The sequence below is a fragment of the Pezoporus occidentalis genome, unplaced genomic scaffold, assembly GCF_034315485.1.
Source record: "Pezoporus occidentalis ecotype Australia unplaced genomic scaffold, CSIRO_AGI_Poc_V1 ctg52, whole genome shotgun sequence".
NCBI classification, from domain to species: domain Eukaryota; kingdom Metazoa; phylum Chordata; class Aves; order Psittaciformes; family Psittacidae; genus Pezoporus; species Pezoporus occidentalis.
The window spans coordinates 945618-970081 of NW_026915858.1; the positions used below are offsets into that span (position 1 = coordinate 945618).

At 37.8% G+C, this 24464-nt stretch overlaps 1 protein-coding gene across 9 annotated transcripts in view; it reads left to right on the plus strand.

The window, feature by feature from the left end:
- Nucleotides 1-24464, plus strand: part of PLD5 (phospholipase D family member 5) — a 163347-nt gene that overhangs the window by 91343 nt on the left and 47540 nt on the right. For 5 of the 9 annotated variants that reach the window (XM_062637348.1, XM_062637350.1, XM_062637353.1 and 2 more), the window contains 2 exons: nucleotides 1893-2061; nucleotides 10792-10906. In XM_062637348.1, the coding sequence (XP_062493332.1) occupies nucleotides 1893-2061; nucleotides 10792-10906 (284 nt within the window). Of the gene's footprint in view, nucleotides 1-1892; nucleotides 2062-10791; nucleotides 10907-14220; nucleotides 14413-24464 lie in introns of all 9 variants that reach the window. The other 4 variants (XM_062637355.1, XM_062637354.1, XM_062637356.1 and 1 more) reach the window with 3 other exon arrangements.

A 24464-nucleotide genomic window follows, 5' to 3' on the forward strand; every position in this document is an offset into this window, starting at 1 on the left:
GCCATCCTGCAGCTCTTCATAAAATAGCTCTAGGAACATGAACACTGCTAAGAGCTGCACTATGATTAGTGATGTTAACTATTGAGAAAAAACTAACTACACTTTCAAGGGACCTAACAAAAGTTTCATAACAGGATTAGGTGCAGCAGAAAGAAGTCTAAAACCTTAAGTGTTAGAGTAAAATAGATTCTTTTTAGAAGCATGGCATTGCTAATAGACTAATATAAGCTCTAAATATTTAAGGCATTAGTTACTTTGAAAAGTTCATAAACAAGGTAGGTGGAATGTTTTAGAATGAAGTAAACTTTGAAGACATTAAGAAATCAAGTTGTGTATTTAACCTTTTACAGTCAATTTACTGTTTTTACAACTTTGTTACTGCAGTGAAGTTTAATGTTAATCACTAGAATACCATGTTCAAAGTATGTTATTGAGAACACCATCAGTAATTGCAGTTTAGTGATATATATGCTGACTGGCAGATTTTAGAGAATAAGAGAATGTACTTGAATGTTTAATGAAAGGAGGAGCTGTGCATGTTCTAGTTTTGGGGGGGATTTTTTGCCAAGCCAGGAGAGTAAGAATGTGATAATTATGACAGGTTTACTTTATCACAGTTCTTGATGGGTTTTCTTTACATTACTACAGGGTACTAATCTTCAGTCTTTTAACGGGTTAACTTCAGAAATATGCTTGATATTGTGAAAAAGCTGTAAAAGGTTCTATGTGACCCAGTCAAAAAGTGTACAATTCTCATTTACACTAAAGGCTGGTATTAATTATTTACTTAAAAAAGTTTAAAAATTATATTCATATTGGATTTGATAATTAATGCTGTTAATAAGTACAGAAACAGACTAGAAGTACTCAATGTACTTGGATACAATGAAAATGAGTATTCTTCAAATCCCTACTACAGCCTTCCTAAATCTAGTTTGTATGATTTACAGTAAAAGTGGCAGATGTTAGGAGCACTTACAGAAGTGCCATCTGCATAAGCTGAAAATTTAATCTGTTTACCTACAGACAGAATTGGGAATCTTGTTTGACGTGTGTTTATTTGTAAGATTTCTCTATTGAGTGTAGAGAGGAGCTTTACCTGCTGCAATTTAGGGAAACCTAGAAGGGAGGCAGTGTGCTGCATGAAACGTATAATTTCCCTGAAGCAGAGGAGCATATTTTGAACTGTCAGTTTACTACAATGTTAGTTTACCTCCTTGGATCCATGCGAATGTGTGTAATGTGATTTGCTTTTCAATAATATAGACAATAAGATTAAGGAGCCTTCAAAAAACAACAGGAAATTAAAATGGCATAGTTCTCCTTTCTTAAACACTGGGTCCCAATTAGAGTATTACACAGGTAAACAAAAGCACAGAAATTAGGCAGCTTATAGCAGTTGGAAGGGGAGAATTCATGTATAGAGACTGCAGTGTAATGAAATGTCAGCTATAAAAGCAGACCTAAGAGAATGCCAGGCAATATACATTTCACCACTTTGCTTAGAGAGAAGAAATTAAATGCAAAAATGAGAGTGGCAACACAAGAAGAGATTGTTTCATTCTTCCCATCCTCACCTTAAGGACTAATTCCCACTTACTGTGTTATTAGAAGTAAGTTTTTACATATTTAAGTTAGTTTCACAGAGCTTCAAAAGCTTAACTGGCTTTGCTGCATTAGAGTAGGTCATTTCTGCATTTAATTGTTTTGGGAAGTGCAGAGCATGACATTCAGCAACTTCAGAATGAGTTGCAGGGTGGCACACTGCTGAGAGCCTCTGGGAGCAGATGTTGAATCACAGGCCCAAAACCTGACATTCTTTACAATTTGGAACTTTTTAATGCAGAAAAGTGCTTTTGTTAAGTGGTTATTCTTTCCTTATCTATTCTCAGGGTTGCTCTTGTGGAAAATATTCCTGAAGGTATCAACTATTCAGACAGTGCACCATCCCATTTGTCTCTTTTCCAAGGCTGGATGAATTTACTTAATATGGCTGAAAAGTCTGTTGACATAGTATCTTCCCAGTGGGACCTCAATCACAGCCATCCATCAGCATGCCAGGTATGTTCTAGCCTAATGAAAGGGTGGGACTTTGACAATCTGTTCTTGTTGTTTCACTATTAATTTTTTAGAACTACAGCCTGTCCCTGTACAGACCCATTTGTTTGAGTAGTGTAAGAAAAACATTTTCTCATGGAGATTTTCCTGCCAATACAATAGCTTTCTGAAAGTGGTGTTATGTTAGTCTAGGTAACACATCCAACACATTCATATTGCTTCCATCTTAGGAAAGGATGTCATTGTGTAGTCTGCAAAATTGTACCTATATTAACACATTTAGAATTAGGGAATATCCATAAATGTATACATTTATTTTCTGTTTGGTTCAACTGAAACAGTAAAAGCATAAGCGTGTGGGTTAATTCTGCAGCCAAATGGATAGAAGTACATATATAAAAAACAATGTAGTATCAGATGATTTCTCTTACCTTTCCAAAATGAATCTTGTGAGGGAGCAGTTTTCAGACTTCTGCAATTAAGAGCAATAGGAAAAAAATCATGAATCATAGTGAATGAGGCAGACATGCATTACAGTGATGTTATTCCAACAAAGACTTGAGATCAGTACTCTTAGAAATACGGTAAGGGCAGATTTCCACTTAGTATCAATTGTGAAGCTAAGTTATCAAAGAGTTGGTAGTTTGAGAGTATGTCCTCTTTTCCACTATCTGTATTCGTTGCTGAAAGAAGCTGCTCGGCTAACATGAAATGGGGTTAAAATGGCAGCCAGGTAAGGAATCAACTCTGTTATACTATGGTATAAACCCTTCCCTTTCCTCTCTAGTTCTGGTAGGTCGCAGACAAAGACTGGTATTCTGAGCAACTAAAGATATTACTGCAAATAGTCTGTGTTTTCAAGTCGTGAGCTGGATTTTACTTCTTTTGAAAGAGGCTGTAGCCGAGTTGAATGTCATACATTAACTTTCCTTCAGAATAAATCTTCTGCATGTCCATTAAAAAGAGTGAAAATCTGAGGCAAGCAGCCGAATGAGAAATGCAGTGCAAACCCTTCCTTTTAGAATGCTTATAAATATTGGAATATAGTTTGCGAATAAATGTATTGAGTATCAAAATATTGAGTTTTTTTCACAATGTAATTATGCAGCTAAGCTTTATTTCAATGTATTGCCTAAGAAACTTCAAACCCATGTACTGTCATTCAAGCAGATGAATTCAAAGAGATAGTGCCTTAGATGTTTTTAGGATGTGCATGAATTGGTGTATGCATGAAGCTTTTAAAAATGTTTTGTCTGAAAAAAATTCAACATGTCATTTTCTTCAAAACCAGCAGAGCCTAACAAATCTCAATCAGAGGACAAAAATAGGAAACTGGAAATTGGGATTTCAGTAGTTAAGCATCAAATCCATTCACACTGTTCCACATTCTCATGCAAAGTAAAAACTGTAAGATACTGTGGAATGTCAGAGCAGGGAAAGGGAGAAGAGATATGCAAGAAGTGGATTTGCTCTTTCATCCTCAAATGCACAATTAAAGCCAGAAAAATGAAACATTTTTCATAATATTCTATTCTGGTATCTATTTCTGCCTGCTAGTAGTCTTACAAAAGTGGGTAATTACTTCTGTTTAAAGGCAATTAATATTCCAGTCATTTCCTCATTTGTACAGCAGTGTGGGCTGAACAGCTGATAGATCTTTCTGTCAAGCTTGTCTATCCATGCTGAAACACTGTACTTCTATTGGCCAGTCTAATTGCTAAAGAAATTGCCAAGTCGCAGCACTTCCTAGCAAATTGCTGCCCAGGAGAATGTACACAAAGCTTAGCTTGTGAAAGGGAAAGGAGAAAACTTGTTACATCTGCTTCTTCACTTAGAAAATTAAAGTGAAATTTCAGAGGACCTTCAATAATTGTAATCTAGCTGTTTTCTGAGTTATAAATAGACTGTTCTCAAGTCTTTACAATTTGAATTTAGGGAAATTTGCCCCAAAATAACAGAAGCATTATGAAAGGTTAGGGGGTGAGATGCAAAACTTCCAGGTGGTATGGTGTTTAGTTAGTTCTAGCCTTTCCTTGAATGATCCTTGTTTTATCAGAAACTGAGCACGTAACCATTTTCCATATGGACCCACATCCTGCTCTGTAACTTCTGATTTCCATTTTATGAATATTCAAGGCATATTGCAAAGCAAGGTTGTCTACAAGAGCACTTCAACAGACGTGGATTTTTGAAGGAGAAAAGCTGAGTAGGCTAGATTGCTTTTTGATAATTAGTTACAAGGTTTAGCTGTTTTCTCTGTATATGTTTGTGTAGTTATATACATGCGCGCATGCATATATATATACGTACATTATACATATGCATTCATATGGACATGCATACGTGTACATATATGCATGTCCAATACATGTATTGAGGAAACACAGAGCAGAAAATTCTGCAGTTGTATGTACACACACATATATATATATGCCCAATATAAATATCATCCATATACGTAGAATCATTGAATAGTTAGGGTTGGAAAGGACCTTAAGATCATCTAGTTCCAATCCCCTTGCCATGGGCAGGGACACATTGTCCATTTTGTCCAATGTATTGGACATACATAAATGCATATACGTATGTCTGCATATATGAAATTGCAGAAGTTCCTGCTGTATTTTTGTTAACTTTTGTTTGTGGGTGTGGTACCTATGTTACCTTGTGTCCTTGACAGTTGCCTGTCCATGTTTTATTGTTATAAGTCTAAACTAGCAGTCACAGCTGACTGAGTTGTCCAGGTCACAACTGCTTCACTTGGCCATCTGAGTTCATGAGTCTTGCTAAATTAGTCTCCAAATGGAAACACATGATGCTGCAGTGTTAGATGTGCTTCTACAGGTTAGGCGGTCAAGTAAACAAATATTTGGCAAAATACTGAATAGGCTTTCTACACCTGCTTTTCTCATTCAGAAGATAAAATGTGTTTTGGTGATTTTTGCATTATCATCTGTGCATTTTCCAGACAGCAGGGTAGCTGTCGTGTAGAAGCCTTGAGATTTTTGCAGAATGTGAATGTGTGACTCCTGTGGCAATCTGATGTTTAGAGATACCAGAGGATAATGGAAACACAATTTCGGAGGTTAGCCTTTCATTCATTGCAGTGAAGGGAGAAGTGAATGTGAGATAATGCCAATTTCATGATTTTTCACAATTAATTTCCTCTGGCTCATCTTATATTTAGAAACCTTAATTTGGAGTGACCTTTTATAATTCCAGCAAGTTCTTACTCACAAATTTTATTCTGTTTCACAAATAAGAATTAATGCCATCGGTACTTACTGATACCGCTATGAGTATGGCAGAGTTCTCCCTGGATGGCTATTTGGATGTGTTGTGGTTTAAACCCAGTCAGGTAACTCGTTCACTCACTCCCCCCCTTCTTTCCCTCCCCCTACTCCCGGCGGGACGGAGAGGAGAATCAAAAAAGAATGCAACTCCCACGGGTTGAGATAAGAACAGTTTAGTAACTAAGGTATAACACAAACCACTACTGCTACCACCAATAATAACAATGATAAAGGAAATAACAAGGGAAGACAATACAACACCTCACCACCAACCAACCGATAACTTGCCCCCCAAGCCCGACCAAGCACTTACCAATACCTCCTCCAACCCTGCAGTCTCCCAGCCCTTCCAGCTAACTCCCCGTTACATCCTGGGCATGACGTGCTGTGGTATGGAATACCTCTTTGGTCAGTTTGGGTCAGGTGTCCTGTCTCTGCTTCCTCCTGGCTTCCCCTCCTCCCTGGCAGAGCATGAGGCTCACAAAGTCCTTGGCCAAACCAAAACATCCTTGTTATCAGCTCTGTTCCCAGGCCGAAAGTCAAAACACTGCACTGCACCAGCTACCAAGAAGGGGAAAAAAAGACTGCTACTGCTGAACCCACGACAGGATGACCATAAGATGATCAAAGTATAGATCTGCATCTGATTTTTACAGTGATTGCACAAAAAAAAAAGTAGATGGTTCTTGACTTTATTTACCTACCTATTGGCTTGATGGGAGGAATCTCCCTTTCCATCTGGTAGTATGTCTCATGTAAGCCACCTGTTCAGTTTTGTAATGAATCTCTGATGATGGGTTGTGTGTCACTCAGGCATGCATTGTCCAAGGATCTAAAGTGATTTCTTCGGTAAAACAAATGTTAGTGCCAGAGCTTACATGTACCCATTACTGAAGGTTATTTAAAAATGCAAATAAGTACAAAGAGCACATCTCCAAACCTAATGGCTACAGCAGAGACTGGCTACAATCAGCTGTAGACATCACAGTGTATTTTCCTTTCTGTAAGCTTATTTTTACACAAACATCTCTCTTCAGGTGATGGCATTTCCTCAATGCATCTGGTACAGATTGAGTTATAGAAAATAAACTAAAAAAAGAGGGTTTTTTTTTCAATGAAAGCACATTCCCTCTCTTTTCATTAGCTGTTTTGCTAGAAGAATTGAGAAAAGCATTTGAGTTTCTTTGCTCTGTAGTAAATAGCAGAAGTTAAGGTTAGGATTTCTTGATTTGTTTTTTCCACCGGTTTCTGAAAGCATGCTGTGTTTTTTGGTAATGTGTTATAGATATACCTAGGGCTTGATTATAAGACAACCTTTAAAAATATTAGTAGAACTATATAGAATAAATACAGAAGAAGATTGTGGAAGTAACTAGTTTCATTTCTGTGGATAGATAAAGTTGAGCATTGTCTAAACTGTAGGAATGTAAGTTACTGAAGAGTGCAATAATTCGATTTTATAGTATTTCAATAAATACAGCATTTTTGTGTTCTTATCTCCTCTGTTTTATTTTTAATGAGGAATGCATACTGATAAAGACAACAGCAGGGAAGGGAAATCAGCCAGGCTAGAATCAGTCTGCCTAGTGACTGCTGAGAAATTGCTTTGGGGGCAATTTCAGGATCTTTTGATAATGATAACTCTTTTGTTTTTTCAATTCACCAGATGACTGTGGCAGGTACAGCCGGGATTGATGTTTCAGGTGTGTGCTAGTTTAAAGCTACGGTGAGAATGTCAGTGTGTTCCTGTGATAAATACTCTGTATATCCTGTTTTGTCACAGTAGGTTTTTTGAAACAGCCCAGTGAAAAGCATAAGGGAATTTTTTACCAGGGTATGCCGATTTCTGGTGGTATTAAGTGTCAAAATGCAGATATGGTATAAGGTTGCATGCTGCAGTTTCACAGCACTGGGTTGCTACTATTTCTCAGTCCTCCTAAGCTGGGTACATTGAAATTATTCTGACCACTGTCACAGTCACGCAGCAGCCTGGTATTGCATCGCAAAGGGAATGTTGTCTGAATGACAACACGAGGGTTTGTATTCAACAGAAGCATTTCAAATGTGCCGACAACAGTGACAAAACTCTTCAGACCCTCTGTCCGGTCTTTTTACCTTTTCATAGAAGAAAACAGAAAAATTGCAGGTAAACATGTCATGAAGTATAGAAACAGAGTTTCAAATTAATATTAATGGAGCAGAAGGTCTGGTTCTTCAATAATGTACCCTATTTTAGTATAGCATGCATACTTTTAAAAACAAGTTGGGAAATATTCATAGTTGTTTAGAATGTACAGGTTAAGCTGTGCTGAGTATATAAATGCCTGCTGAAGAATGATGCAGAAAGAGATGAGATGGAGGGAATTCTTTGCAGCCTGGCACTGGATGTTGTTTTTTGTATACCTGTATAAACACACCTATTCGTGGTGAGTGCACTCCTAGTTGCTTTAAATTTTTTATCAATTTGAGGTTTTACTATTTATGAATATAATTAGACCAAAAAAAAGGATATTATAAATGCATAGCATGTAGCATCTCTGATGGGAAAAGAGATTGCTTTTCAGAGAAGGTATCTTCATTGGAATGCGGGGCTGCACTTTAAGTGTTCTATTCACCCATAGGATGGGCCATGCAGCTGACAGCATGGCCCGTAAGAGACAGCCAGGTGATCCATCAAGGATACTGTGTTGGTCACATCAGCGCATACTAAGACCAGGTTAAAATCAGGAAATGCTGCCATGTTCTTTTGGGTCCAAACTAAAATTATTGCGGGTAGTCCAGGCTTGTTTATTGAAGCTTTTGTAAATCATACATAAATAAAATCTTGTGCAGATAGAAGTGGCAGTAAACAAAAATAATTACCATGGGGGAAAAGCCCTAAAGAACCATCCCCTGAAGCAATTAATCTTATCAGCTTTAGGTGTTAGCTTTCCAAGCATTTCCTTAGCAGAACAGTTAATGCATTAATTTGTATTGATATTGTGAATCACTTTCCATCAAATTTATGAATGCCTTTTGCATGTTTATTTTTTGTATGCTAGAGCTTTTTACTATGCTTCTTGTCAAAATTGGTTTTTGCAAATAACTGAAACAAAAAGTGTCTGTCTTTCTACCAAGTAAATTAAATCAACATATAGAACCTTTCCAAGTATCTGTTTCTACATACATACGTATTTAATTTATGTCATGCAAGCCTTTTACTCAATTTTTCCTGCTCACTCTTTGCGAAGATATGACTAATGAAAACTAAACCTGCTGGTTTCTCCAGTCACTGGACACAGAAGAAGTGGGTCCAAAGGCTGTCTGAGCTTTGGCATGTCATGGGCTGTGGCGCTTGGAGAGCTGGAAGATAGGGCAAGGCACGGGTTGGTAACCCAGCAGCCAATATAATGATTGCTGTTCCCTGATTCAGTTAGTCTAGCGGTGCCAGTCTGCAGCAACTGCAGAACAGACTATCTTGGCTAGAGTAAAGCCACTCGGGAGTACTGGCCAGCTCCCCTTTTCTCCCCCAGGATTCCAATAGCGCTGCTGCATAACTGTGTGCAGCATCCACCTTGCTATTGTCTCATTGACTTACTTTGGGTAACATCTGCTCCTCTTAAAGAAGTCCAACACAATCACTGATGTGACAGGATCCTTCTAGCTTCAGGAGCCATGTGAGGGAAAACCATACCTTGACATGCACAGCAACTCAGTAAGGGCTTTTGAGTGTGTAAGTTAAATCATGGATGTCTTTTTTTGCATATGGGACCACCTAGGCACCTCAAGAAATGCTGAATCTGAGTATAAGAAACATTTGGAGCTTCATGCAAAGCATTTGTTTTTATTTTCCTGTTTTGTCCAATGCTTTCCTTATGTCAGTATCTTGTTGACTACTAAGTTCATATGAACCCTGGGGTGAGCAGAAAGCTACACTGTGGATTTGAGCCAGCAAGCAGGCATGTGTTACAAAAGTAAAATATAAACAGTAGTTATGTGGTTTCATTGCAGTCCCTGGCTGCCCCGTAATTTTGAGAAAGCTAGTTTTTAGAAAGCTGGGTATTCTTCTTGTGCCACATATTCAAAATAAGTGAATATTAAAAAATACGTCTGTAGTGTGATTGATGGCTTGGCTTTGTGTCTGTAGTGTAGACAGGTGAAGAGCTACTTTCTGTGACTGATGCTTAAGGCTCAGCAAGTCTCAAAGTGTCAATCTGTGAAGGCAATCGCAGGGCAAAGGGTGGCTTTCCACTGTCTGCTCCTTCTGGGTTTGGTGCAGGAGTAGGGCTTCTGTCTGAGGTTCTGCAAGTCCATGCAAAGTCAGATTACAAACTGCTTTTGCTTTGGCTATTTTTGTTGGATAGAGAGATCCTTGTAAGATTTTGAGAGTAGCAATTTGTTCAGAGAATTATCTAGGATGTTTCTGTGGAAGGCTTTATCTTCTACATCTTTGTTTTAAAGTAGGTATGACTGTTGTTTTTTTGCTTTACCTTGGGGTCATCATTATATTGAATCTAAAGTGAACTGTATAGGTAGGGCAGGCACTTTGTTAGCTGTGCAAAGCCAAAGTTTTTGTGTATTTGGCTGCTAACTGTTACTGGTGTCTCCTGTAGTAAGCTAGAATGGCAGCAAGGAAGCAGGCTTTAATGGTGGTGGTTGTAACACAGCATATTTCATATACGTTACTGGATATTTCATTCTTCAAATTGTTTAGTTAGATGTTTTTAGTTAAATATTTTTCTTAAAGTTAAAATATTGAAACTAAAAATTAAACATTTACTATGCAATCAGATCTACTTTTTGTTTCTCAGATGTGGAAAAATGTGGTGATTCAAAGTTTTATTTTTCAAGTGAAACAAAGTTCTTGATTTTGATTCTAAGAAGTAGCTAACTCAGTATGAGATTCCTTTTTTTTGGTCTTGGTTAGAAATAGGGCTTAAATAGTAGATTTATAACTGTAAAATGGAAAAATATATGAAATACATGTAGACCATTGTTTTCATTCATGATATAGCTCATCTAAAGATGAGCATGTGACCACTCGAAAATGTACTGTACTATGGTTAGAATCAATTACAAAAAAATCATTCAAGACAGAATTGTGTAATTTTTATTCTGATTTAGGGGAATATAATTATTTAGAGTAAAGTTAATATAAGAATGCATTTATGAAGCATAAAAAATCTGGACGCTTCCTTCTCTGTGTTGCCTGTCATCAATGGTATTGTATAATGGCATTGTATAATCTGGGAAAAGGATGTAGCACATTTTGCCTTCAAAACATTATTTCTTCAAGAAAAAGTGGTTTGAGTTGCTAACTTTTAGGGTAAATTTAACCATACCTGGGAGCATATTTACTCAGCTGTTGTATGATATGTTTTTGGTTTAACTTTAATTTGTTCATTTGCTGTTTGAACAATTCTGTCTCGCAACTTCTGCTTTCCTTTCATTTTCTTGCCAGGGTCAGCGTCTTTTTGAAAAATTGCTTGAACTGGCATCCCGAAATATTGAGATAAAACTAGTGAGCGACATACTGCCTGTGGAATCAAAGGTATTAAACGACTTGAAAACAAAGGGTAAGACTTTGTGTTATTATGCCATTGACTGATATGTAATGTTCCCTTTACCTAAAATGCAGCCTTAGATGATGTATAAAATGCACACTCTTGGTTTAGCACTGTTACCCTGTAATCCTTCAGCTTTCTCTGCTCCATAGCTCTCAAGAATCTGAAACTCTATTACTGTAGTTGTTGTTTGCAGTTTGCAAGTGTTCAAAAAGGTGGTGCAGTGATTAGTTAGATGTTTAAACTCATTACAGCCATTCCAATGGTCAGTGAAGTAACCTGAGAGACTGCTGTAATAACCTGTGGGAAGAGATGGTTTCCTTTTTTGAGCAATAGCAAAATAAATTAATAAACTGACATACCTATGGTACTGATGATTCCAAAGCATTAGAGAATAGTCTGTCAGTCAGATTTAACTGCAAGGTTTGCTGTGCTACATGTAATTCTTAGGTGTCTGCTTTCCTAATCATTGCTTTGAAGCTTAAATCCCTATCCAAAGAGAGATTACTGGCACTACGTGAATAAACTTGCTTTATGTAAAAGTCTGTGGAAAAATAGCAAAGAGAGCTTAAGAAATGCAGAAAGAAATCAGAATCTCTTAGGAGTTTTAGCAAACTTGTACACAATTTGCCTGAATAAAAATACATTAATTATCTGTATAATCTGATAAAAGTAAGATTTTAAGCATAGGATACATTTTCAAAAGGCAGAAAGAACCTCTGTATTTTGATGGTGATCATTTTTGACACAGGTTACTAACTGGATCACAAAGGGAATTCTAAAAAGTAAATTAAGCAAACCAATTGCTATGTGTAGCAGCACCTAACAAAACATATCTTTTTTGCAGTAAAGAATAAAGAACATTCTTTTCCAAAAGAGATCAATCTTTATTTGTTTAAATTCCTTGTAACCTCCCCACTGGGTAAGTAAAAGAACATTACTAATGGAAGTCCTGAAAGTGATCATTTTTGATCAAGACTGACAAGTTATTTAAATGTAATAAATACAGAGACTTGTCATTTTGCGACACTGCCTATTCCTGGCCTTTGATTATTTGTGTTAGATAACCAAAAGTGATATCGATCCTTTGATAACCAGTAAAAGTACATCAGCTTTGTCAGATGTCTGTGATGTAAGGGATTATCTTTTTCTTATATGTTGAAAAAGAAATAGGTGTTCTAGCATCAATGTCAGTAAAATTGTCTTTGAAAAAGTGGTTTCTTTTCCCTCAGATTCTAACATTCCAAATTCCATGAGTCAGAAGAGATGGCAGCTGAGGCCTGTACATTTACATTGATGTACCTGGCAATAGGTATTTTAGCTGTCGTTTACTGAGAATACCCAATATCGGAAACTGTCCTCTTTGAAAAAAAGATGAGCAAAACTTCTGGCTGGAAAAGGGAGTGATGTTTGTTATTAACACTTCCTTCAGTTTATGTGGGAATTAATCAGACCTGTGAACTTTTTGAACTAGCAAACAACCAGAACCTAGGCTTTTACAATTTTACTAGGTTCAAATTTGCCTCATTCAGATTTCTAAGACAGGAAATTTTAGAGTAGTGAAATGAAGGAATCAATATATTTGAGTGCTCTGAGCGACAAAGAATAGGAGAAAGTCACTTCTATATAGTAATTCTTGTGATTTTTGCTGTCATCATTTTTGAACCCTGTAATTGTAGATATCACTGTGTGCTGTTGGCCTTTCAAAGACAGACATTATAACATCTTGATTTTCTCACTGTGAATGTTGGGGTGTTTTGTTTTTTTTCCTCTCATTCTATGTTTTGGTTTGCTTATTTCTACATTTTTTGTGTTAGAATGTCTTGATGATGACATGGTGATTGCCAGCTCTGATGAAATTCTTTCACCTGCATACAGTGTGTGCACACACAATTTCAGTTTGTAGTTTGGTTTTTATAACAAGGAAAGCTCTGTTTGGTTCTGCATTCCTGAAAGGAGATATGTTAATTTTGACATTTAATCAGATTTAGTTGTCTTAATTTTATGTTTAAATGAGCAGACCTTGTATGAATAGCAGACTCGGGGTGTGTCCTGCTTGTGTCAAATAGGAGGTAACTGGACTGCTAGGCTAGCTTAAATAAAAAACAAAAGGCTACCCCAAATTCTATTAGTTCATTGGTATTAATAACACAGTAAATGGAAAACGTGCCTATATTAGACTTTTTAATGTCTGCTGTAGAAAAAAATTGCTGTTACCTGCTACCGTTGTCTTAGCTGAGGACAAACATATCATTAAGCTTTGCTATGCCATCCTAGAAGACCTGTCTACTGAAATTATTAATCTCTTTACTCATGAGTCACTGGCCACCTGCATCCTTAAAAATCAGTCAGGATTGATCCTTGAAAGCGAGCTGTGCATTGTCATTTGGACACATATATTCATGAAGATGACTAATTATGGTGTTTTTTTTCCCCCTGCAACTGGTCAATTTGTCTTATGAAAGGTAACGGCACACACCTTTTTTTGATAGAAATATTCCTCTTGTGGGAAAGAAAGCGGTAAATATATCAATAGCTCAGCTAAGTTTTGAAGCTTCTTGTGGTGATGAACCAGAATACATTTGGCTGAAAAGATCCAAACTCCCACTTGCAGTGTCTGTCTGAATTGGGCAGAGGAGAGTCCAAGTACTACTCTGTGGTTCACCAGCTGTGCCTCAGCCATGGGAATAGCATGGGGAGAAACCACATACATAGCCTGTGGGACTCTGGGAGCTTCACGTGCTCCTGAGCCTGATTTCACCTTGTTAGATAAGCATAAGCTAGCCTCTTTCTGCAGTGAAACTCGGGGCCTCCAGGTAGTGTGTTGTCCTAAATGTAAGAGACTGCATAGAGAAGGTGGAAGAGCCTTGCCTTTCTTTTCAGAACATTCAGAACACTGGGTGATGAGAACACCTGAGGTGTGTCCCCATGCTGTGCAGGCGGGTTCCTGGAGTCAAGATGAGGGATGATTTGGGTGTCAGCCCTAGGATGTACCTGTTGATATACAGCCTAGGAGCCTTTAAAGATGCTGCAGTTCATCAGCCTGTGGTTATCTACCTTGCTGTATCTTCAGGTAGTGTGCCCTGTCTGACTTAAGTAGCCAAGGTAAAAGTCTTAGTCTTGACACAGTGGCATGGGTTTGTATGTAGTTGCTTGAAGGACTATAGTTGGTCATCCATATTGTCTGTGGTGTTTGATTTTTTTTATTTCTTTTTTATTTTTTGTACTAGGAACCATAATATGTTACAGCACTGCTGCATCTCAGCACAGATATTGAGACTATTTCTGCCAGCCAGATTATTTTAGCACATCTTTCATTTTTCTAGACAGGCATGCATGGAGCCCCCTTGCCTCTTCTCCCCATTTCTGAAGTACTATAGAAAGCAGCTTTGATAGACCTTTTCCAGCCCAGGGATGCATCCTAGAGTCCTCCCTACACATCCTTCCTCTGCAGCAGTCGTCCCTACTGGTTAACAGAGGAGAAAATTGAAATCTGACTTCAGATTTGAGCTGATGGGGTAAGACAAAGCATAACTTATGTGGATGGGAGAGAAGAACTGATGTAGAGTAAAATAAAATCAGTATTTTACAGTGCAATGTTAGTACAGATAACTGAGCTAGCTGTAAGCCTGCAGGTTTGTTGCCACAGTTAAGCCTTCTTTTGTCATGTCTTTGCTATCCTGGATCATTAGAGCTAACTGTAGGACAGGATATCTTGATTACAGAAGCAGTCTAGCAGCTGCAGTGTGAAACATGGATTGATTTACTGTGTTAACACAAAACACACCTAGGACTGTGGTGACAGGAACTCCTGAGTGCTGAGAATAAACATTAGCTAATAATTGCTGTGATGTGGAGGTGTTATTTAGTTGCAAAATTAAGCATGTGGAAATGCAGAAATACTAGTCCCAGAACATATATTTATGGTAGACTTAATTACATTATCAAACTCTATATTTTGCACAGAATACCTGGCTGGTACTTGCTATAATCATATCACATTAATCAGATTTTTTTCCATTGTATTGAATGAGAATATGTGAAACATTTAATGCCTAAGGCAGATGATGCTCATTCAGGGGATATTATTTCTGCTAGTAATGGCTAGGGTCTTCTTTTATCTTCATATTTAATGTATGTCTCCAGGATTTCTTTATTGCACATCTGCCAGATCCTCCACTGAATGCAGAATGATTAATTTCCTTGCAGGCTTTTCCGTGCTGCTTCTCACTGTGGTATCTGAGCGCTCCGCAAATGCAGTATTAATGAATTTCTTTTTACAATATCACTGTTAGGTGAGGTTGCTTGCTGTTTCTGTCTCTCAGGGACAAAGAATGATTATTAATGGCAGCACAGGCATCAGAAGCCAGATCTGAGCATTCTATAGTTGTAATTAAAAAAAAGTGTATCAGTAATTTTAAAAAATCAATTGCACGTTAGTTGTCAAAATTATTACTAAACAGGCTATAAACTATGATGTTATTTTTATAGGACCTTTGTAACATGCAGTCCTAGGGTGTGAAGTTTTGCTTCTCTATAGTTAAAGCTGTATTTTACTTTCATATGTAAACAAATGCTATGCCCATATGTCTATGGCTCTCTTGTAGGGTAGGTCTGCCTGTAGGCAAAATTTAGCTTGCTGTGTAAACAAACATGTTCTTCTTTATCCTTCTTTTGCTGTGACAGTAGCTTTTTAATGCTTGTTTTCAAGGTTATTGTTCTAGCCTTTTCTCAGCTGTGGTTCAATCTACTAGATTGAAACATTTCTTGTAACCCTCCTACTCCTTGCACATAATTATGTACCAGTCTTTGTTCCTCAGTAACTTTTGAATATTACTGTCTACAATTAGCAGGTTGCTGTATCATTTTTTACATGTACAGAATCTAAATCCCTTACTAATTATGATCTTATTTTAGCTGACAGTGTAAATGTTTTTTAAGACATTCCAATGGATTTCCTTACTTCAATTTGCATTGCTCCATTCCTTTTCTATTCGCTTCTCCCCCAATATCCCCTTTTCATGAATAATTTTATATAGATATATATTTGCAAGGCACATTTTTGTTTTTTTTTTCAGCGCACATGGAGGCAGATATGAAAAGAGGAGTCTGTATCATAATGTGATTAAAAAAAATCGTCTAACTCAACTAATAGCTATTGAATAATAGCAATGAAAATGGAGATTAATTTAAAGTCATTGTGCTAGGGCAGGTTCTAATCACCACATCACCTATGTTGCTCTTACTCATTGAGCAGCTCATGCACAGTTGTCCAGGACTACACTCTCTCTTAACCAGATACAACCAGAACAGAGAAAATAAAAAGTTATATTATTGCAGGGAGATAAGGAAATTAGTAGAAAATTGAGCTTTTTGTTCTTTTATTTTTGCACTTGGATTGCGAACACTAACAGATACCATTCCATGACGAATTGCATCAGTTTATATCCCAGCAGCTGCATGATCCCAGCCTCCTCTTTGCCCTCCCCACCATATGTTGTCCCTGCCTTCTTCCTTGCACCAGTGATCACGTGGCAAGACAGTTCAGGGGGCTGATTTGGCTACAGACTGCTTTTTTTTTGGCTGTCTTGCTTGTAATTTGCATTAGATTTCTGCATTACTGAGTGCATCATCTCAGAGGCATAAATACTGGGTACAACACAGATAGGAAACACATAGCTGGGGCTGGCAAGGGAGGCAGGACCACTGGAAACTGGTTTAGATAGGCTTAATCTGACATGGCACCAGAAAGCTCAGAGTTCATCTAATGCCTAGAACTTTTTTTGTGGTTTTGTTTTTTCCTGTGCTTCTGTTTTAATGAAATTGTTGCACGATGGACAGCAATAGTGAATATGATTTATGTATCAGATGAAATGTGTTTAGTCCTGTATTCTGTCTGCTTCTGTTGGCACACTTAAAGTGCTGCATAGTTTTAGAGCTGTGATGCTTGTGGGACGTGAGTTTCTTCTTACCTTTGGACACAGTCATGTTCCCTTTCCCTGTTTAGTTGTGGGGGAGTGGGAAGAAGATGTATTTTTAACATATTATACAAGAACTGAAAAACTTATGTTATGTCTTAGAAAAGGTTGAGATCACCTGAGAACATCAGTCCAGTTTCTCCTTATGAAACAAACTGTGAGTTAAGCACTTTTTTAAGCCTAGAGCCTTTGTTTACTGCAAACCCTAAGAATGTGGAGTTCACCATTTGGGAGAAACTGCTGTTTTCTCTGGAAAAGATTAAGCTATAGGAGTAAGAGATGGCATTTTCCGATAAGTTTCTTGGTGCCTAAAAGATGTTTGGGTTTTGAGTGACTTGGGGTTTTGTGAAAGCCATTGGTAGAGTCAATCATAATGACATTGATTTACATTCAGTACAGAATATTTGGATTCGGTACTGGGGACAGTGGACTGTGAGCAGCTTATAAAAGAGCTATCACTGGCAATTTTAAGAAGAAAGTAGACAAGCCCCTGTGATGACTGGCCTCGTGAGTATTTTTCTCCGGTGCATGGGAAAGGTCTGGTTTCAGAAAGATTGGTTTCAAAGCTGATTTTAATTGTTCCATAATGATTTGCAAGAAAAGCATAGATTTCTGTGTTTAAGGACATTCACCTCAATGTAAGAAAGATTTTTATTTTTTTTTTATTTTTTACCGGTAAGAACAATCAGTCACTGAAACAACCTCCCCAGGGATGTGGTAGAGTCCTTGTTGCTGGAGGTTTTCAAGACATGACTGGATAGGATGCTTGATAATCTCATATAGGCTCCCTTTCCCACAAAAGATTGTGAGGAATGATCTTCTGAGAGCACATCTAACCTGGGCTTTTCTATGATTCTGAGAAAGCTTTTAATTCTTCATATGAAGATAATTTTGAGAATCAATGTAAAAACACTGAGAAGGCTAAAAAGAAAATACACTTCATTCATAAAATGGGAAACTGGAATCCTGAAGCTGGTTCTCGAAGAGATGTCCAGTCCAGATGTACCATTAAAATAATATTACCTGATGCATACTCCATAGGAGTGTAAAGAGTGCTCTTGGTAGCTGAAGTTCAGTTCATGTTTTTAGGTAAAGCATTGAATGGAGTTGTAGATCCATTGCTTTATCAATCTTTCCTGGGCTGGATTCTCCGAGACTGTGAGAGGGAAGGGTGCTGAAGATGAGATAAGCTCCTGCTCTTTTAAAATTCAGGAGTACCAAATTTAGCTTAATATTCTCCTGTGATTTTTCAGTAACCTGTAAGCAGGATCCTTTGAGAGGACCAGTAGACTAGGGGCAAGTCCTCCTGAAGGAAGCGAGTAATTTAGATCTGAGTTTCACAGAGTTAAGCGAAGGAGGATTTGAACAGATGGGGAGAAATCACTTCTTCCATTCCTTTCAGATTTTAAATATTGACATTTTTCAAAAACTCTGCCTAAGCTATACCTTAAAATATGAGTGTTCAAAAGGCAGCTAATGAAAATTGTACTGGCAAGGCCTTTGACATTTGATTTTAAATTAATTTTTATGTTTTGATTTATTATGAATCAGGCCTTGTTCCTTTTTATTTTTATATTTCTTGTGTACCCACAACAGAGTAGATGCATGATTTGATTTAGATCTTATTAGTTGCTGCTGGAGGCTGTTTCCTGATATTTTCTCAACAACCTTGAGCCTGTGACAAGCAATCTTAAAGTCAATTCCAAGATGAAAGATTTCATTATGTTCTTTACCTCTTAGACCTGCATAATAACTTTGTCAGAGTTCTGCATAATGAGAAATACTGAGCAGAATTTGCAAAACTAGTTGCATCCCATCTTAAAAGAAGGAAGCAGATTCCAGTTTTGCATCAGAGATTCAAGTATTTGGATATCTACTATCTTGGCAACACTAACATCCAGAAACTCCTGCTTTGTTGGGTTTTGGGAAAACATCTTTCTGTTAGGCATCTAAAACTCTTTTACCTCAGTTTATGTTGCTAAGTGTGCACACATCCACTAATATCTTGATAGCAAGGAAATATTTAACATTCTTTTTATGCTTAAGTCCCATGAGAACTCACATGCAATGTTTCTCACTTGTTTCACCTGGGGAGCTAGATGCTGCAGTGTAAGGTAAGCCATGTTCAGCCCTATGAAATGTGGCTGAAAAGAGCAGGTGGGTAGTATTTTTGTTACATCTTAGGCAGTCATGTAGATGTGCAAAATGTCGTTGACACAGAACACCTGCCTGAGTCACAGAAGGTTAGGTTGAAAATCTGCTCTGTCTGAAGGTTTCTAAATTGTCACCCTGAAGAAGAGCTGACTTCCTGACAGCAAATTAAGCTAGTATCGAAAAATCTTGAACTTTGTAAAACAGAGTTTGAAATCACAAAGGATTGGAAGTGCAGAGGGTATTCTGTAGTGGCACTCTCTCAGTCCCTCCTATTTGAGCTCTGCAGTTTGCAGAAAATACCTGTACGCGTTTAAAGATGACTCTGTAGTGATCACAAATTCATTTGGTATGGCTTCCAGTCCCTGCTCTGCTTCTGCTCCTTCAACTGCCACCCCATATATTTAGAAAAAAAATATCTTGCCCTTTCTTGTAAAAGAATTATTTTAAGCATCTGATTATAGGACAGGATTTTGAACCTTCCTTGGAGTATCGATCTTCCTGTGCAATTCCAAGTGAGGGGCTGGGGTGAACAGCATACCTTCCGTTGCCATTGCCTGCTGCCTATTTTAGATGGTTTTTAGCTAAAAAAAAAAACAGAAAAGTTGCTGATAGTCCAATTTTAATTATAGGTTCTATAAGAAGCTAGATGCCTGATCTGGGAATAGGGCTTCCACTGGACACACAAATATCCCCAGACTGGGCACCATAATAGATCACAATGTGAAAGCTTATTTTCTCTTATGAGTCTGAAGCACGTGAACTTTAAGAAGAGTCCTTCCTCCATCTCTGACAGTGTTCAAGGCCAAGTTGGACAGAGCCTTGAGCAACATGGTCTAGGGTGAGGTGTCCCTGCCCTTTGCAGGGGGGTTGGAACTAGATGATCTTAAGCTCCTTTCCAACCCTGACCATTCTATGATTTAGGCATAGCCTGCCTTACAGAGTTATCCACAACCAATAGAGAGAAAAACAAACAACAAAAATAAACCTCATTATAATTTAAATTCTGAAGGTAACCAGGGCTGTGGGTTATTCTCACTTGTTTTGCAGAGAGGGAGAAGGTTCATTTAAGCAAAAAACTCTGTGCCCATCAGAGCCAGATAAGCAAGAAATAAATTCTAATTCTAAGCTCTGAAGTGTGTGTCGACTTTACTTAAAAATACATTTGCTGAGAGGGATGACTCTGTTCACAGGGACAGTACCCTCCCATTAGTAATGTGTAGTTTTGCATTATAAAATACCAGTCATATGCTTTCCAATCTCTGTAGTCATTGATTCAAAGACCCACAGGTAAATAATTTTACCTGTTTTCTATGAATTAAAGCTAAACATGCTGTGTGGCACTTTTAAGATGCTAGGTGTTTAGTTGAAACAGTATCATAACTCTTGTGCTTTAAAATTTATAATAGAAAAAGTCTGGCATGATTGATTGTTTAGTATTTTAGTACACAATTTCAGTATGGACTTGATTCTGTTACTAATGCATGTATATTCATGGATTTGGCAGAAATAGGTACTTTTGTATTTCATAACCTTCAGCATGACTACGAGCATTGTAATCCAGCCATCTTGTGAACAGCCAAATTACTTTTGTTTGGTAGTAACTAATCAAGTCCAGCATAGCAGGTTCATACCACAAGGAACATCTCCAGATCTTGCTTGATAGTTTAGATACTGGAATGGATTCTTCTTGTATGGCATTAGCTGGTTAGAGTAGCTGCCACTTTTTAGTACAGAAGAACCAGTAACATGTGGCATTAGCAGAAATTAGTTGTGACATTTTTAAAACATATGGATAGCATGCAAGTTCCTACCTACAGTTACTGGAAGAGCTACTAAGAGCTGCCAGGGCCATCTGAGCTCAGAAAACATTTGTTAGGTAGCTGTGCTCCCTTTCCAGAAATTTTGGCAGCCCATGCCTTCTCTTACATGCAAAAGCACTAACACAATCTCATCCTGAAAAAGAGATGGAGCCTAACAGTACTACATAGCAGTCCAAAAAAAACAGGTTAATTTACTGACAGTGAATTTTGTCTTGTCCATTCATGCAGTTCCCATATGTTTCATATCCACTTGAAGCCTGACTGTCTTCCTAGAACTGTGCCTTATTCAGTCATAGTAGTCTGTGAAGACTATCAAGCTACATAACACAGACACTTGGACTTCTGAAGTTGTGTACATTTTATTGCATTCTTCTAGCTCCTTTTGCTGCTTAGCTCAATCAATATATCCGCTTCAAACCTGCAATTAAAGTATTATGTGCTCAAAGTTATATGAGAAATTGTCAAAAGCCTCAGAGCATATCCAAACGAAGCTGACACTGTTTGACTACACCATTTGGTTTTGATTTGATGAATACTTTTGAAAGAATACTCAACCATGCCTACCCTTGGGTTGTTGCAACCAGCACAACTGTACCATAGAGTAATACTCGTGTGACAAATCTTGCCAGTTTATATAGCACTACTTACCAAGCTTTATCTTTGTAACAAGGTCTCGCCACGATCATGCTAATACTGGATCTATCTGGTAATATGCTATATCCACTTTCAAATTAACCTTAGGCTTCTACAGCACTTTGGTGTGTTGTGAAATTTACACAGCATTTTTGTTGGAAAGTGAATTACATTAAGCTTGTTCTAAAATTCAACTGGAAGAAAAGCTCCTAGAATGATATATCAGGCTACACTCCATCATTTCCAGCTCTTAGTTCTTATCATTATAGAGTGATTGCCTCTAATGCTCATGCTTAAGAACAGAGTGCATTCAGCATCTTCTTCCTTTGGACAGAATATAAACTATATTCTGTCTGCGTCACTGATAAAGATGTTGAACAGCGCTGGTCCCAGTACCAACCCCTGAGTAATGCTACTTGTCATTGGTCTCCACTTGGGTGTTGAGCTGTTGACCACAACTTTTCGAGTGTGACCAAATCATGTAAAAAGCCAGTATGATGATTGCAGTGTCAGGCTGTCAAAATGAACAGTTCCTAAGCAAAAGGTCACATAGCAATTCTTCTCAGCCATAAGGCAATGAAACTGAAGGTCATTCTTCTGCACTGCTAGGGTTAGCAGAACCACACACTTACAGAGTGTAACAACTGAAACAAGCAGAGAATGATATTCCCCTGACTCTGTATATCCTTTTAGAAATTTGTAGGTTAAGGACTTGTCATGGAGTTCAGCAGGCTGTTGTGGTGTTGGGATAATTTTTCCTTTATTTTGTGCATTGCTTTTGAATCTGTTTGTATTTTTTTCATCCACAAAACACTAGGCACAGTAGCAATGCATTCTGCAAGTTCAGTATCCGTATTTCCTCAAAATCTTTTTGATTTACTGTATATAGTTTTGCAATTTGCTTGTCTGAGCTTGATTTTACTTTTCTCTCTTTCCTTTTCTCAATCTGCTTACTGAAGGATACCATTTTAACTCTAACCTTTTTTATCTTCTCTTTTATCTGTGCTTGCACCATGGCTTAGGAGAAGGGGTATCTGGTTTTGGTAGTCATATACATTTATGCTGAGCCTCTATTAAAATGTTTCCAAGTATTGCCTGGAAATGTGTAAAGATTTTTCTCTTTGGCTTTTGATTTTCTCCTGGCATAATTCCTTATGTTATGAAGGTCTTCTTTCTGAAATTAAATGTTACCAGAATGGGCTTGTAGGATGCAGATGATGTTGTTATGAAGATGGTGAACTGGAGTACAGTGTGGTCATCCTCCATGGGGCTTTTTGATAGCTGCAGATTGAATCAGTACTATGCAATACTATGTATTGCTCAAAATAAATCAAGAGTAGCTTCTCAGCTTGTGCATTCTCTAATTGGTCCATGAAGCAGTCATTTATGGTATGTAAAAATATATTCTCCATATCATGTCTGTTTGTACCATCAAGCTGTTTGCAGTTAGGATTCAGACTTTAGTTGATTATAACATCATTTTCTTCCCTATCAAATTCAGTGCATGTGGATTCTCTATGCACTTGTAAGCATGTGTAGAATATTTTCTTTCACTATCATTTTTATTGTCTCTTGTTTTGAACACTGGTCAAGACTTCATCTGGGGACAAATTTGTCTCCTGTTTTCTTCTTGTGGTATTAACACTGGAATAAGAATGCTTCGTGAATATTCAAGAGTAAATGTTCATGATGGTCACAAGAAATAGAGGAACACGTTAGTTCCCATTTTATAGATGAAGAAATAAGATGCAGGTGAGAGCCAAGATATCCACTTATTTTGATGTCAGTTTGTGCACACACAATCGGTTGCTTATTTTGGTTCTTATTTTAAAGAGGGTAGCACTGTGTAGCACTTAATATGTAGTGTCATTGTGAACAAGATTAGACCCCCAAGGGCTCAAACTAACTCCTCAGAAAATAACGTGTGACAGCCCTGGCCTTTCTCTCTCATGCAGAGTGACTTTCTGGAACAACACCTGTGGTATCCAAATATTCTGGGTTGTTTCAAGCAACTAAAAATATAAGACTGTCCTTTTTTTTCTTGAACCCTAGCCTTATTTACTCCATACATTTTGTCTTTTGTAACACACAAAAGAGAGGTCCTACATCAGCAGTCCTTATTCTAAGGAGCTGATCCTCCCCTGCCAGCAGAACTGTTTCCTGTCATATGACCCTGTTACAATCTAGTACAACTTTCAGGTAGATCTTGCATGGTTTTCGTATAGGAGTTGCCGCTTGCCAGTGCTTCATATCAATATTGAACCACGTTCACCATCAAATCTTTTATTATTCCAGTTTACATGCACTTCTTAGTACAAATCTAATTGGTTTCTCTGTCTGTTTCTTGTCATGCTGCCCCACACTCTCATTGCTCAGGCTTTCCTGGGTTTGCATCCAGGTGGCTGTTTCAGGTGCAATTTTGTAGTAATGGCAGCACTTTCTTCTGCTTAAGTGAAGCGATTGGCACCAAGTCCACATTGGGATTATTAGGACTAGAAGTGCACATGCTGTCTTCTGGCCTGGCTTTCATAGGGACCTCCATGTGCAGCTGCAAGCAGGCAAGTTATGCAGCCTCTGTCCTGTACCCTGCTGGCATCCCAGATGGCTCTCAGCTGGTCTGTATCTGCCTTTTATTGTTCTCAAGCTAATTCTGTCTGTCCTGTGTTGTTTGCAGAACAAAGTGAAGTCCTACAGCCCTGGTTTTCCATCAGTTCAAAATGTCATAGGGGATAACATAGCTATATTCCTGTCTTTCACAGACATTTGCTGATATTTGCACTGGAGAAATAAGATGATACTTGTGGTCTAATCCTCTGGTACATGAATATTCTCTATGATTTCAGTATGCTACCACTTTTATTGATTGTATATTGTGTGTGTCCTTGACTCTGCTAATAACATAGAATCTGTGGAGTTATGGTTTTAATTTTGCTTTCTACATTTCAAAAAGGCTGTTTGGATGAAAATCAATGTGTGTTAAAAAGC